This window comes from Nansenia antarctica, assembly GCF_963989245.1.
Source record: "Nansenia antarctica genome assembly, chromosome: 3".
In the NCBI taxonomy this organism is placed as follows: domain Eukaryota; kingdom Metazoa; phylum Chordata; class Actinopteri; order Argentiniformes; family Microstomatidae; genus Nansenia; species Nansenia antarctica.
The window spans coordinates 22,325,645-22,338,855 of NC_137688.1; the positions used below are offsets into that span (position 1 = coordinate 22,325,645).

Consider the following 13,211-nt stretch of genomic DNA (forward strand, 5'->3'; position numbering starts at 1 on the left):
TAATGCATGGAATGGAATGTAGGATGGTTGATACCATTCCTCATTCTGTTCCTGCATTACAATTTTCTACCTCCACCAGCCTCCCTAGCAGTACATCCTCCTCAAAAACACATATCAATACTTCCTGTTCCACAATCCACAATGTGCTTCTACAGTGTGCTGAAATGTTTCTTGTGTGAAACAGCACTGCCCTGTACTGACCCCTACAAACTTGGAATACTCTACAGCATGATGTGTTTTATTGTACAGTACCTTCTATTAAAACAACTACTTGAGAAACCAGTGATTTAAGGAACCTGTGTGAACATGTATTGCACGTCATGCAATTGCTAGCCTCATTCAATATTAGACATTCCTATTTAATCATGTCCCATATAGAGATAAATGGACAAATATTATTGTGGTTGTTTTGGGCAACTTTGCTTGCCTTTTTGTACCAGGAAATTGAGGCCCCTGTAGGTGTTCCACTAGTTGCAGGGGGGGTGGTTGACTGGCCCAGTGGGCGGACAGTGACCAGTAGAGGGCTCTGTAGTCTCATGACCAGCCAGGATACCGTAGGACCAGGAGTCCCAACGCAGATCACAGAGAAACCTGAACTGAACTAAACTCATGTTAAAGCTAATAATATCCTTCTCTCCTGGCTTCATTCTAATCCTTAAAAGCACACTTTAAAATTCACTAAAATTTGCTGAGGATATGTAGGACAACTGATGTTTTATTGAGTATTTATTTTTTCCTCAAGACCAAAATGCATATATTTGCCTCGAACAATGTCCCATCCGCTCTGGGCTTCTTCGCGTGCTGTTTCTATCTCTCCCAAGTTCTGAATGGCTATCAAAACCGTGCGGATCACTGTGCGTGCCCCGCAGCCTAAAGTTAATAGGTTCAAATGATGCTGCTTTCTTCATTAATGAATATATAAATGTGCTGGAGGGTGCCAAGGTTTTGAATGAATGTTTCTCTTGCCAAATGAGACACTTCAGCCAAACCGAGGCCCTGAGACGATGAGTCAGCTCTCTGAGAGGTTAGGATGGCATAGGATGAATCTCTCATGTCATAACAGACATGACAATGCAATGTATACTACAAAGTATTGCCTTTGTATTGCATTAAAATATATTTGCATTCTGTGACCTCCAGTGGTGTGTGTTTGGAACGCAGTGGAGGCTATACAAGGCTGTGTGGACAGTTAGTTTTTTGCTTGTACAGTGAGGCTATAAAACAGACATTTTCTCTCAGCCAACGCTGGTTTACAACGCACTTATAAAGCTGTGACTCGAGCCTATCTGTCTCTTTAAAACAAAGAGAAAAAGGGTATAAAAACGCAGCTTGCTCTTTGAGATTGAACCGAAACAGAATTTACAGTACCACTACCTCCATCCACATATCTCCAATCTCTGCCTTTCTGTAGGTAGGAACATTTGGGACAGCTCCCAAACCTTGACCCTGACTGAAGGATGCTTAATATGACACAAGAGTGTTCTGTTAATGGTGTAGGAAGATAAGGGTTCTCCATGAGGCACTGTTCATCCCCTAACAGGCTGTTATCTTCATGTGGGGACAGATAGAGAGAGACAGAGAGAGACAGAGGGAGAGAGAGGGTAGGAGAGAGAGAGGGAGACAGCAAGAGAGAGAGAGGGGGGAGAGAATAATAGAGAGAGACCGGGAAAGTGACAGTGAGGAAGAGTGAGAAAGAGAGAGAGGGAGAGAGAGAGAGAGGGAGAGAGAGAGAGACACCCAAACATACAAACACAGGGAGACAGAAAGAGACAGTTATAGTCCGTCCGTCCCCCCCCCCCCTTCCACCCATCTCTCTAGGGGAGCCAGTGTTGAAAAAAGGAAGGTCGTCATTAGTTTGAGTTTTAATCACCTGTCCCATTAGACGAACCTCAGTGGGACGTCCCCCTGTCGCAGACTGTGGGGCGCTCGGGCCTGACGCGCCCTCCCCAGAGAGACATTACCCATAATCTGTTTGTTTCAGCAGCGTGCCACCATCACTCATCTTTTTTTGGTGGTTCGTTTTTGTTTCTAATTCACTGTAAAGCACGTTGAAACTGCACTTCTGTGTGAAATGATTGGTTGATTTACGTACCTCTCTTCTGCAGGATGGCGCTGCCACTCCTCCGGCCGATGTGGTTCTCCACGAAGCAGGTGTAGTTCCCCATGTCTGTCTCCTCCACCGCGTCGAAGGTGAGGGACAGCTCCACCTCCTTCTCCCCCAGGTACTCCTTCAGCAGCCTGTTGAGGTAGATGGAAGGAGGAGGGGGAGGGGAGAGCAAGACCTTAGAGGTTTTTTACATTTACATTTTTGGCATTTAGCAGACGCCTTATTCCACAGCGACTTACAATCGATACATTTGACTAAGCAAGTGAATCATCAATTCACCAGTCGTAGCAGGAAGAGTAAATGGTAAATGGTAGTGGTAAATGGACTGCACTTATATAGTGCTTTTTTTGCTGCTCCAAATCGCTTTACAATGGCCTCTCATTCACCCATTCACACACACATTCACACACCAATGGCGGCAAGCTGCCATGCAAGGCGCTGGCCCGCTCACTGGGAGCAATTTTGGGGTTCAGTGTCTTGCCCAAGGACACTTCGACATGTGGCCAGCTGGGGCTCGAACCGCCGATCTGCCAACCTTGTGATCATTAGGCTGCGCCACAGCCGAGTAATCTAGCTCAGGCCAGAGGCCATTGGCAGTCATCGTGATAGAAGTTTTTGATACTGGAGAAACAGTACAAGGGGGGAAGTAGACATTTTAGGAGACACAGTGCTGGGGGAGACACAGTGCTGGGGGAGACACAGTGCTGGGGGCACTAGAGGTGATGATGCCATAGGTGTCATACATAGACGATAAGGAGGGTAAACATAGAGCTGTAATATAGCGCTGGTAGTAGATAAGGACGTAACCATAGCGCTGGTACAGTAGTAGATAAGGAGGTAAACATAGCGCTGGTACAGTAGTAGATAAGGAGGGTAAACATAGCGCTGGTACAGTAGTAGATAAGGACGTAACCATAGCGCTGGTACAGTAGTAGATAAGGAGGGTAACCATAGCGCTGGTACAGTAGTAGTTGTGCAAGCCAAGCCCTGTTTTCCACAATGCCAAAGAGTACAAGAGTTCAGCGACCAGGTCATCCTTGTTAGGCAGATATTCTTGCCCCGGAGTCCTGCTGACTTTCCCCCCATTAGCCGACAGTGGAGCCGGAGTTGAACACACACACACACACACACACACACACACACACATACATGCACACGCACACGCACACGCACACGCACACGGTCACACACACCGACCCACACACACACACGCACACACACACTCACTCACACTGTGCAGCCTGTGACATGGGTCACATCACGTGCTGTTGTGTGTTCATCTAGAGGAAGCGTGGGAGAGGGAGAGGGGCGGGGGGCGGTGGGGGGGGGGCACTCTCTGGCAAACCAAGCGTCCAGGCTGATGGAGTGTGCTGTGGGCTGAGAGACAGGAGGGGGGAGGGGGGGGGAGGGGGGCATGTCAGGCATGGATTGACTTGTGGAGCCGCTAGTTCTGCAGGGTGGCGGACGGGGGTTATTAGTGGTAATCCCCGTCTAGGGTAGGCTCGCGGGCCCTATCCCTGGCTGGGGGCGCAAGGAGCGAGGCGTGGAGCACTGGCTGGGCCGCTGGACACATCGCCCCCCATCACCATGGCAGCAGATTTATGGGCCTCAGCGGAGCGGGGGCTGAGTGTGATGTATCACTGATACAGCTGTCATGGCACGGAGATGGAAGGGGGAGGAGGAGGGGCGGGGGGAATAGGAGCTGGTGGTGTAAGAGGGCTTTTCACAGCATCCAGCGACCTGTACATCTATTTTGGAGGACGCTGATGCTGTTGGTGTTTATTTTTCTCTTCTTTTCTTTTTGCTGGGGAGAGTGAAAGGAGAGGAGGTGTAATTAGCGGTGGTGTGTGTCAGCCAGTCTGAGTGCTTGCTTGACTGGGGGGGGACACAGTCGGAGGAGATGCCTGCAGTGTGAAAACCCCTTTTCCCCCTAGGACCACTTCACACCCACCCCCAAAAATAAGAACGGCTCTTTGCAGTGTCAGGGGGGGAAGAGGGTAAGACGTGCCCTCTGACAGATGCCCATTTGCGCGCAGAGCGAGAGGTCCTTCTTCTTCTCCACGATGATTCACTTGCTAAAATTCTCCATCCGTAATAACACATACTCACTGGAAGCCTCACACACACAAATACTACTGACATACTGTACATTAGATGTTTTTCTCACTGTACTGTATGTTCATTCTCACGCATGCATGCACGCACAAGCTCTCTCAAAGAATCTCTTTGTCTCCCCCCCCCGACTGTCTCTCCTTCTCTCTCTCTCTCTCTCTCTCTATTTGTCTCTCCCTCTGTCTCTCACGCTGTCTCTCTCTCACTCTGTGACTCTCTCTCAGATTGCATTAGTCTACCAGGAGCCAGAAGAATCTAGGTCAGAGTATCTCGCTGCTCTAACCTGACCTGGACTCCTTTGTATGCGTTTTAAAACATGTATCTCTTGAAAACTGGCACAGCCTTTGTTTCTTAGGGTGATTAGACCCTCCAGAACAAGAAGCAGTTTCCACTTCCTGTCTTAGTCATCATTCTTGTCAATACACCTTGGAATTGGGATGGACGGAATACAACAAATGCGATTTATCAACCCTTCTATGACCATTCAAGTGTGTTTCTTAATAATGTTTAGTCTCTTCCTCTCGTCTGCACAGCTGAAGAAGAAAAAAAGTGCTAGCCTGGTTTGGATGGAGTCTTGTTATTTTGGCCATGTAGGGAGGCAGTGGCAGATACAGGCATTGGCTCCAGTCATCAGAGAGAGAGAGAAATAGAGAGAGAGAGAGCGAGAGAGAGAGAGGGAGAGAGAGAGAGAGAGAGAGAGAGGGAGAGAGAGAGAGAGAAATAGAGAGAGAGAGATACATAGAGAAAGAGAAAGAGAGAGGGAGAGAGAGGGAGAGAGAGAGAGGTAGAGAGAGAGAGTCTGGATATTGATAGGAGGAACTGAGTAGATAGCAGATTTTGTAAGTGGGGCTGTGGTGTGTGTGGATATGTGTCAGGGGAGGCTGGTGGAGTCAGAATTCAGAGGACAGGCTCATTGTAATGCAATGAATAGAATACTCTATTCCAGGGGTAGGCAACCTTTTTGATATGAAGTGCCATAAATCTGGCGAGTTACCAAAAATAAGCCTGGATTTTCCTTTAGCGACATTTCAGCAAAGAGCTATGTATGTAAAGCCATGCATGCTAAATAAACATGCCTAACAGTCTGCAATGTTTGCAGGAAAAGCGCTATACATACGTTAAGTTAAGCAGTCAATAAGTTATTATTATTATTAAGTTATAACAGTCAATGTGATCCCAGGCCCTGTCTTCCTTTGCTCAGCTCCATTATCTAGGGGTGGTACTTGGCCACGTTAAGTTGCACACGAGCTTCGGAGTGGTCAGTTGTCAAATGGCTGCGGGAGAGGCTCAGCACGCTCTTCATGTGTGAGAATATCTGCTCACACAGATAGGTTGATCCGAAGGCCCAATCCCGAATCCCTTCCCTACCCCTACGGCTCGTTTTGGAGTGCCACTTGCTTTAAAAAAAAACAAAAAAACACTCTGGCACACGTATTGCTCGCGTGCCATTGGTTAAGCTGTAGCATGCCACTGCTGGCACTCGTGCCATGGGTTGCTGACCCCTGCTCTATTCCATGTGTGTGTTTGATACCATTCCTCATTCCATTCCATGCATCACAATGAGCCATCCTGCGATTTCAACCTCCACCAGCCTCCACTGGTATTGTACTGTGTGTATGCATGAGTGTGTGTGTGTGTGTCTATTTGTCTCTGTGTGTGTGTGTGTGTGTGTGTGTGTGTGTGTGTGTGTGTGCGTGTGTGTGTGTGTGTGTGTGTATGTATGTTTGTTTGTGGGGTGTAGCCATTGTTTTCAAATCCATTGTGTGCAGTACTTTATGATTCCAAGTTGCTATTACCCCAGCCTCTGAGCTGGGTAGCTGTTATTTGTCATTTAATAGGACCGGCTCATTCTACATGACAGCTTTATTTGGTAATTACTACCATTCTCTTTGTTGGGATCAAGGTTTGAACCAGAGAGGAGAACTCGCCGCATTCAGTTTAGTAACAGCCTGCTGCCTTTAAGCCAGGATTTCATTGAATTGAATTAATGTTTTATGATTACTTTCTTATTGTGAGCATGAGGATACTGCCTCTGTCCGTTTATAGAGTAGCCTACAGCAAGGGTTAGCCTGATATTGATGTACAACCCCCCAAACCTGCCCCCCCCCCCACTGATCTGGGTATTAAACTGTCTGTCAGACACAGTTAATACCTCGCACTGGACAGCCAGGGAAGTGGCCAGCAGCACATTGGTCGTTCTAATTATTCCTGATGATATTTTACACCCTTTATGCATTTGCTCCGCAGATCTAATGTGCATAGCCTATCGGTGGAAAAATATGGCCTCGCTTTTAACTAAGTATATCTCATAAGGACTTAATGAGGTACTCATAAACCTGTATCAAGGCCCAAATAAACGGCTCTCCCAAAATTCAATTTGAGCAAATTGATCCTACATAAACACACAGTGCATCTGGTGCTTTGCCCTAGGTGGTAAAAGCCTTTTGGCACCTGCCAATGACACTTATATGCCAATGACACCCATAATGTAGGCCGGCAAGAAACACTGTCAACCCCATCCTCAGTAGAACTCTCACCATCACAGAGAAGGAGTTGGCTGTGATAAAGGAGACGACCGTACCTGACTTCACTTTCTTTGATGTGTCCAGCCAACTCCTCCACAAACTTGTCACCCTTCATCCAGTAGATGATTGGCCTGGACTCGCCGCTGTAGCCGAAGAAGGCCTTGCAGTCCAGGCTGAGTGGCATACCTGCAATGAGAGGGCAATACTGGATCAGTATTTACCTAGGAGGAGAGAGAGAGACCCCATAGAGAAACATATTAAGGTACCATAGCCTTGGGGCTAAAATCCAGAGGATGTCGAACAGATATTTACCTCAAGCAATCAGGCTCCTTGGGAAATGATTTAGTATAGTACAGTATAGTATAGTGGATAGTGTACATAGCCTTTATTTATGTAAACCAGCTCCTTTCCCTTCTTGTTTTTTTTAGTTTTTTTTTCTTTCCTAGCACCAGGGGAGCCACCCCTCCCAAATTTCGTTGTTTGGTACCTGTACTATAGCAATGACAATAAAGACCATTCATTCATTCATTCATTCAAATGCACTGGTCAAAGGCAAAAGACTGTCTCCCCCTAACCATCCACACTGCACCACAAATATATATTATGACTACCTGCACACTACCTGATTACTTGAACACTACTTCTACTTTCTGACCTTTCTGTACTGCTCCATATCTGTACCATATTGCACACCGTATGATAGTGTATTATCTCACTGCAAATAGCAAAAGTTCAATGTACAACAAAGAACACTTAATACATAAGTAACACTTAGTAAATAAGAGAAGAGAAAAGGCAAACTAAATCATATCCATGGGGCAAAACGGTAGGATAGCACAAAAAGCCCCAGAAAAAAGACATAAGGATACATCATAGCTTGCTCAGAACACATCAAGAAAAGAAAAACAGAAATAAGGGCAATAATCGTGGAAAAGAAAATAAGTTATGAAGAATAAAAACAAAAACAAAAAAAACAACAACAATCTATTAATAATATCATATAATATATAAGGTGATATTACCTCATCCTACTTGTTTCTATTATCACCTTACTCATTTACTTTATTTTATTATTGGTGATTTAGTATTCTGCTGCTATTGCTCTTATCCCTGCTATTGCTGCCATTGTTGATTGTTGATTTAGTTGATTTTGTATCCTGCTTTATTTTATTATTGATTTTGTATTCTGCTGCAATGGCAATGTCGAAGAACCTGAACGCAAGAAGTTTACTCATACATTGATGGAATAAAAGCAATTCTGATTCTGATACAGAATATATGAGACACTCATATACTATGGGCCTAATTTGTCCATGTGGAACAGCACAAAATGTGTTGCATGCCATGCAATTCTATCCCATCTATCTATCTATCTGTCTGTCTGTCTGTCTGTCTGTCTGTCTGTCTGTCTATCTATGGCAACACTTCATTATATCTACTCATGGAGATACTCAACAAACTATCAACAGACTATCACTACCATGTCAACAGCATTTCTGTTGATACAGTATTCAACAAGGGGGCATCTATAGACTTTCAACATACAATCTACATTCTAATATCTCCATCACATTCAAGATGGCTATGTTGGTTTTGCACAAGGAAAATGGGGCCTATGTGCTCCCTCGCCATCTAAATACATGTCACCACCCCAAATGACACACCTCCAGTTCCTATCCTTCCACACAAGGCACGCGTGGTCGAGAATCACAAACTGGTGTGCGCTGAGGCGTAAAAAATGTATCTGTAATGCTTTGTTTATTAACTGTACCCCCTGGCATCACCTGCAAACACACGCCTGTGTCTACAGACAGGACCAGACAAGGGGTGTTCAGAAACAACATGTTTGACAAGCCCTGTTATCCCTGGCTGTTGTCAACTCCTGCTGGGTAGCGAACTCATAGCAAATCAAAGGATAGGATTTACTGTGATGATCCAAGAAAACAAGCCGGCGGGAACTTTTGGAGAAAAACAAATGCTGTTAAAAGATTAAGAGGCTTTGCTCATAAAACATTTAGCTCCACCATCACTCGACACCTGCCTCGGCTGACACTGTTGCAGTGTCACGTTAAACCCTCCCTCCACAACCTTCCTCCCTCCACTTCCCCCCCTAGGGGCTGTTGGGAAAAGGAAGCATCACTTTGGATTTTTCTAACTTTGTTTTAGGCGGAGTGTGTGCGTGTCTGTTCTTTCGTGTGTTTTTTTTGGTGCAAGTTCAGAGAAGTATGGGCAAATGAGGTGTGGCAGGCGAGGCTTTGCAGATGGCTCCGAGGGGTCTTACAAGGAGTAAACCCAGTCACACGTCGAGCCGTTTGGATAACCACACGAATCAACATGAGGTTGTGCTGTCGAGCTGACAGCTCGCAGGGGCTGGAGACAGATGATCTGTGCAGCTATCTGGAGCTAGCCTTTAACGGCACCATAAAACAATCCTCTCCGAGATAATACGTCGAAAAAAACGACTGATGTTATCGTAAAGTAACCATGTAAAAAACTAGCTTCAGATGGAGAACGAGGCCTATTTGAGAAAGTTCCATTTCATTTTCATATGATTCAAATTGTAGCTAGGGGTGAGAAAGCGGCTCATTGAACAAAAGGAACTGCCTTCATCCCCCATTGGCTGCTCTGTGCTCTGTTTTGCTCCGAGGAGGTGATGCTCCCTCATATTGTTACAAGAGAACCCAATCCTCTGTATTTTTCGGCCATATTCTCCAGATGGACAAAGACACTTACATCTCCCCCTCACATCCTCCAACTCTAGATGTGCTGATTAAATGCAACTCTTTTCTGAAAAGGGCCCTTCTGTGACTCTCTGACATGATTTAATGACAGAGGCGATCCAGCAGCCCCAACAGCTATTAGACGGAATATTTCTGAAGAGATTTTCTAAGAAAGGGATGAAAGAGAATGAGTGGGACCAAGCAGTGATCTAATCACATTGTGAGCTTTGGTGGTATTCACAGGCACATCTACACAGGAAGGGAATGATTAGTTGCTGCATCATGGAAATGATTATTTTCCAAGAAATATCAAGACAAGTGCAGAAAGAAAGGTAATATTATGTGGCATTATAAATCAAAAAAGATATATACACGGCTTATTACTTTGATTATTGGAATTGCATTGAGAACGCTAGATGCAGTGAAACTGTGTGTGAATGTAAATACAATAGCCTATCTATTTTTACAATATTATATTTTATGAGTAAGGAGCATGAGGAAGTGCAGAGAATTGCATGTAGAGGAGGTGGTTTGAAAACATGTGCTGGTGATAAGGTACTGTCTGCGACGTGTAAACTGAAGTGTCGCCCTTGAATCTCAAGGATGTTTTCTTGGCCTAATGGTAGACTCATGGGAAACCCGACTTCAAACTCCACCCATCACATTGTAAACGGTTCAATATCCAACAACAGGTAATAGCACAGGTTGACTATGAATACATATGGGGAAATATGCTTCATGCCACCATCCTTAATGAGAGTATCTGATGCTAAAAACATCTGAAAATACAGGAAAATTGAGGAGAATAGCAATATAAGATCCCAATGTTACCTACAATACCTTCTTCAAAGCACCTTGGTTAACGAGGAGGGATCGACATGCATCCACCTCGACACATTTTGCCACCACATTAGCTAAATTGAATCCTGGGGAGCGCCCTGTTAGCGGCAAAGAATAAATTATCGGGGCTGGGCGGCGTGCCTGGAAAAGGTTTGCAAATGGAGCATTTCTAACACGACGCTAAGAGGAGGTTGATGATTTTAATAACCGTAAACGGGTCGAGAGCAACAACAAATGCTCCAGTCCCTAATCAATTATTGTAGAACATAACTCACAATAATTACAGACATCAGCTGTTTGAAGCTGGGTCAACTAGAACAATAACCCCTCCAAGAACTGATCCCTCTTCATTTTCCCCTCTTCATCGGGGGACGGGGGACGGGCTGAACTGATGCGCGGACCTTCTCAGCCTCCAGCACAGCGCAGCAGGTGACTAACACTAAACTAAACAAGCTGCACACGGTGCAATGGCCTTGCAAGCTCCAACCAAACTTCTTCTTTTCTCTCTGTCACAGATTTTTGTCACTTCTAATTCTCCCCTGAAGGTAACTAACCTTGCCACTCCAGCACTTCCTACCTGCGGTGAAACAGCAAAAAAAAAAACGCACACTCTTTACTTCCTCCGCAATTATTTCTTTCCCGTGTACCAATCTGTCACCATGCCTAGGTGTTGAAATGGACTGCTGTTAACAACCACTCACGCTTACTGGCAGAAGGACAGCATGCTGGTAGTTAGATGACGAAGGGCCTTGTAACTTCACAACCATGTCACGACGCCAGCTGATGGTGCCAATGCCCTTATGATGACTCATTAATATCATGTGTAGATGACACCAATCTGCATAATTGTCACTCTCAATGCGATGATGGAGATAATAATACTACCAGTTTAATGGCTTTAATATCCCATTGACACTGATTATGGACCTCTTACGGACCCGCGGACCTCCTTGTTCCTCAGTGCAGGCCGTGGACCTGGGGTGTTGGTTTTTCTCACTGATGTTCACTCTAATGTTTGACCCAACATAAGATTTTAAAGCAACTGTTCTATCATTTCCAGTGTAATGTTAGTGGTATATTGCATATTAACATTTGATATGACTAGAGGCATTCATTTACAGCACATTATTCAGTCTTTTTGTTGTTGTTGTATATTGGCAGTAAAACACGAGTGATTTGAGTACTCGTATACAGTACTGATATAGTAAATAACTGATATCTTACGGGTAACATAACCTCTGGTGTTTTACATTCAATCTCTGGTGCAGCATAACTTGACATGACTCATTGTCTGTCGTTTACCTGACAAGTACAGAATGGGGTTTCTGTGCTGTGCTCAACATGCGCTTTGATCTCAGCAATTTCCCCTTTCCTTCTAGTCATGCAGTCTACAATATGCCGTGGGTGGTCATACGATTGAGTGCTGGGTTCAGGCATGTACATAACAGACAGAAAGGGAATTTGTCGGACGCCTACGAGCGGTGGGGGCAGGTGTGCTGTGGCGTGCAGCGAGAGGATGTGGGTGGGTGGTGGTGGGTTGGGGGGATGGTACTGGTATCATAGCAACGCGGAGGTGAAAGTAGATCATTCTGTAATCTATCAGCTCAGGTAAGTGTCATGTCTTGAATAACCTTGGGACGTGTGTGACAGTGGCAATGCGGCCAAGTCAACAGTCTAATTGGCCTGGATCTATCAGGAAGGCCGGGTAAAGCAGCTCTCTGAGCTGCCCGTCCGCCTGTTCGCCTCCTGCCCTGCCGGCTGACAACACCTGTCACCACCTTCCAACCCCACATTGTCTTTGCAAAGTAATCACAAGATACTTTTTTCATCTTTAATTAGTGGTGAACCCGGAGAAGTGAGCTAGTGCTCAGACCAAATGTGTCACGGCTTGGTGAAAAGGTCAGCATTGTTGGGGAATTGTGAAACCTGGCAATCGAGCCAAACAAGTCTTGTGAATATATATATTTTTTCTCAGGTTTTTGGCATAGGACGAATATTTAAGCGATGAAGAACCCACGATATCATAACCAACAGTTTTACATTCACTAAATATCTACAGTTTGTTAGCAAACTTGGGTGGGGGTAGTATTTTGGCGTCCATGTGTGGCATCCATACACATAAATGATCCAACTTCGTACTGGACAAGTGACCAACAGGGTTCAACCTCACGAAGTCTGAGTGCCACAAGACTGCGTTAGCCCACTGAGCTAATGCCTAGGCATTACCTCAGGGACCTAACAAAGTCTTCAGGTCCCATGTACAATTCTCATCACGCGAGCGGGCTTCACTGCGCCATTTCTGTTTTCAGAAATGTGGATGAGGAACCCTGTCAAGAAAACACAGCTCGCCCCATTAAGAGGAGGGGAGTGGGGGCTAGAGGTTGTGTCTGGATCTGGATAGGGCCTTGGACTTACAGTATATAACAGGAATAAGCAGCTGTGTGTAACACTGGATGACCTAATTTTTTAGGAAAAACAAAAAAACGAAACAAAAAAATGGTTCTTGCTGCAGGAAGCACTGCCTTGTTGAGGGTTCCTTGCACCTGACAGCACTGTGCACCGAGAACAGTCTTCATTCCCTTTCAAAGAACCCCATGCTTAACAGAGCATTAACCTAGGTGTAATACATAATGGCATTCCTGTCATTTTGAAAACCATTTCCAGACGCATTTGAAAAGAACACAGTCTGCTTGTTTCCAAATAAAGAGGTTTAGAGGTTTATGTGTGTGGTGTGTGTGAGAGAGAGAGTGTGTGTGTGTGTGTTTGGGGGTGGAGGGGTAGGGGGGGCACAACTATCTATAATCGTTTGTGTGTGTGTGTGTGTGTGTGTGTGTGTGTGTGTGTGTGTGCGTGTCTCCCCGGGATCACCACCATATCGTGGCGAGGCACTTTGCGCGTCTCCATGAC

At 45.3% G+C, this 13,211-nt stretch overlaps 1 protein-coding gene across 1 annotated transcript in view; it reads right to left on the reverse strand.

The window, feature by feature from the left end:
• Positions 1-13,211, reverse strand: part of il1rapl2 (interleukin 1 receptor accessory protein-like 2) — a gene marked incomplete at its 5' end in the record, with an annotated part of 180,311 nt that overhangs the window by 7,951 nt on the left and 159,149 nt on the right. The window contains 2 exons of the mRNA XM_080525731.1: positions 2,093-2,238; positions 6,801-6,930. Coding sequence (XP_080381857.1) covers positions 2,093-2,238; positions 6,801-6,930 — 276 coding nt within the window. The remainder of the gene's footprint in view (positions 1-2,092; positions 2,239-6,800; positions 6,931-13,211) is intronic.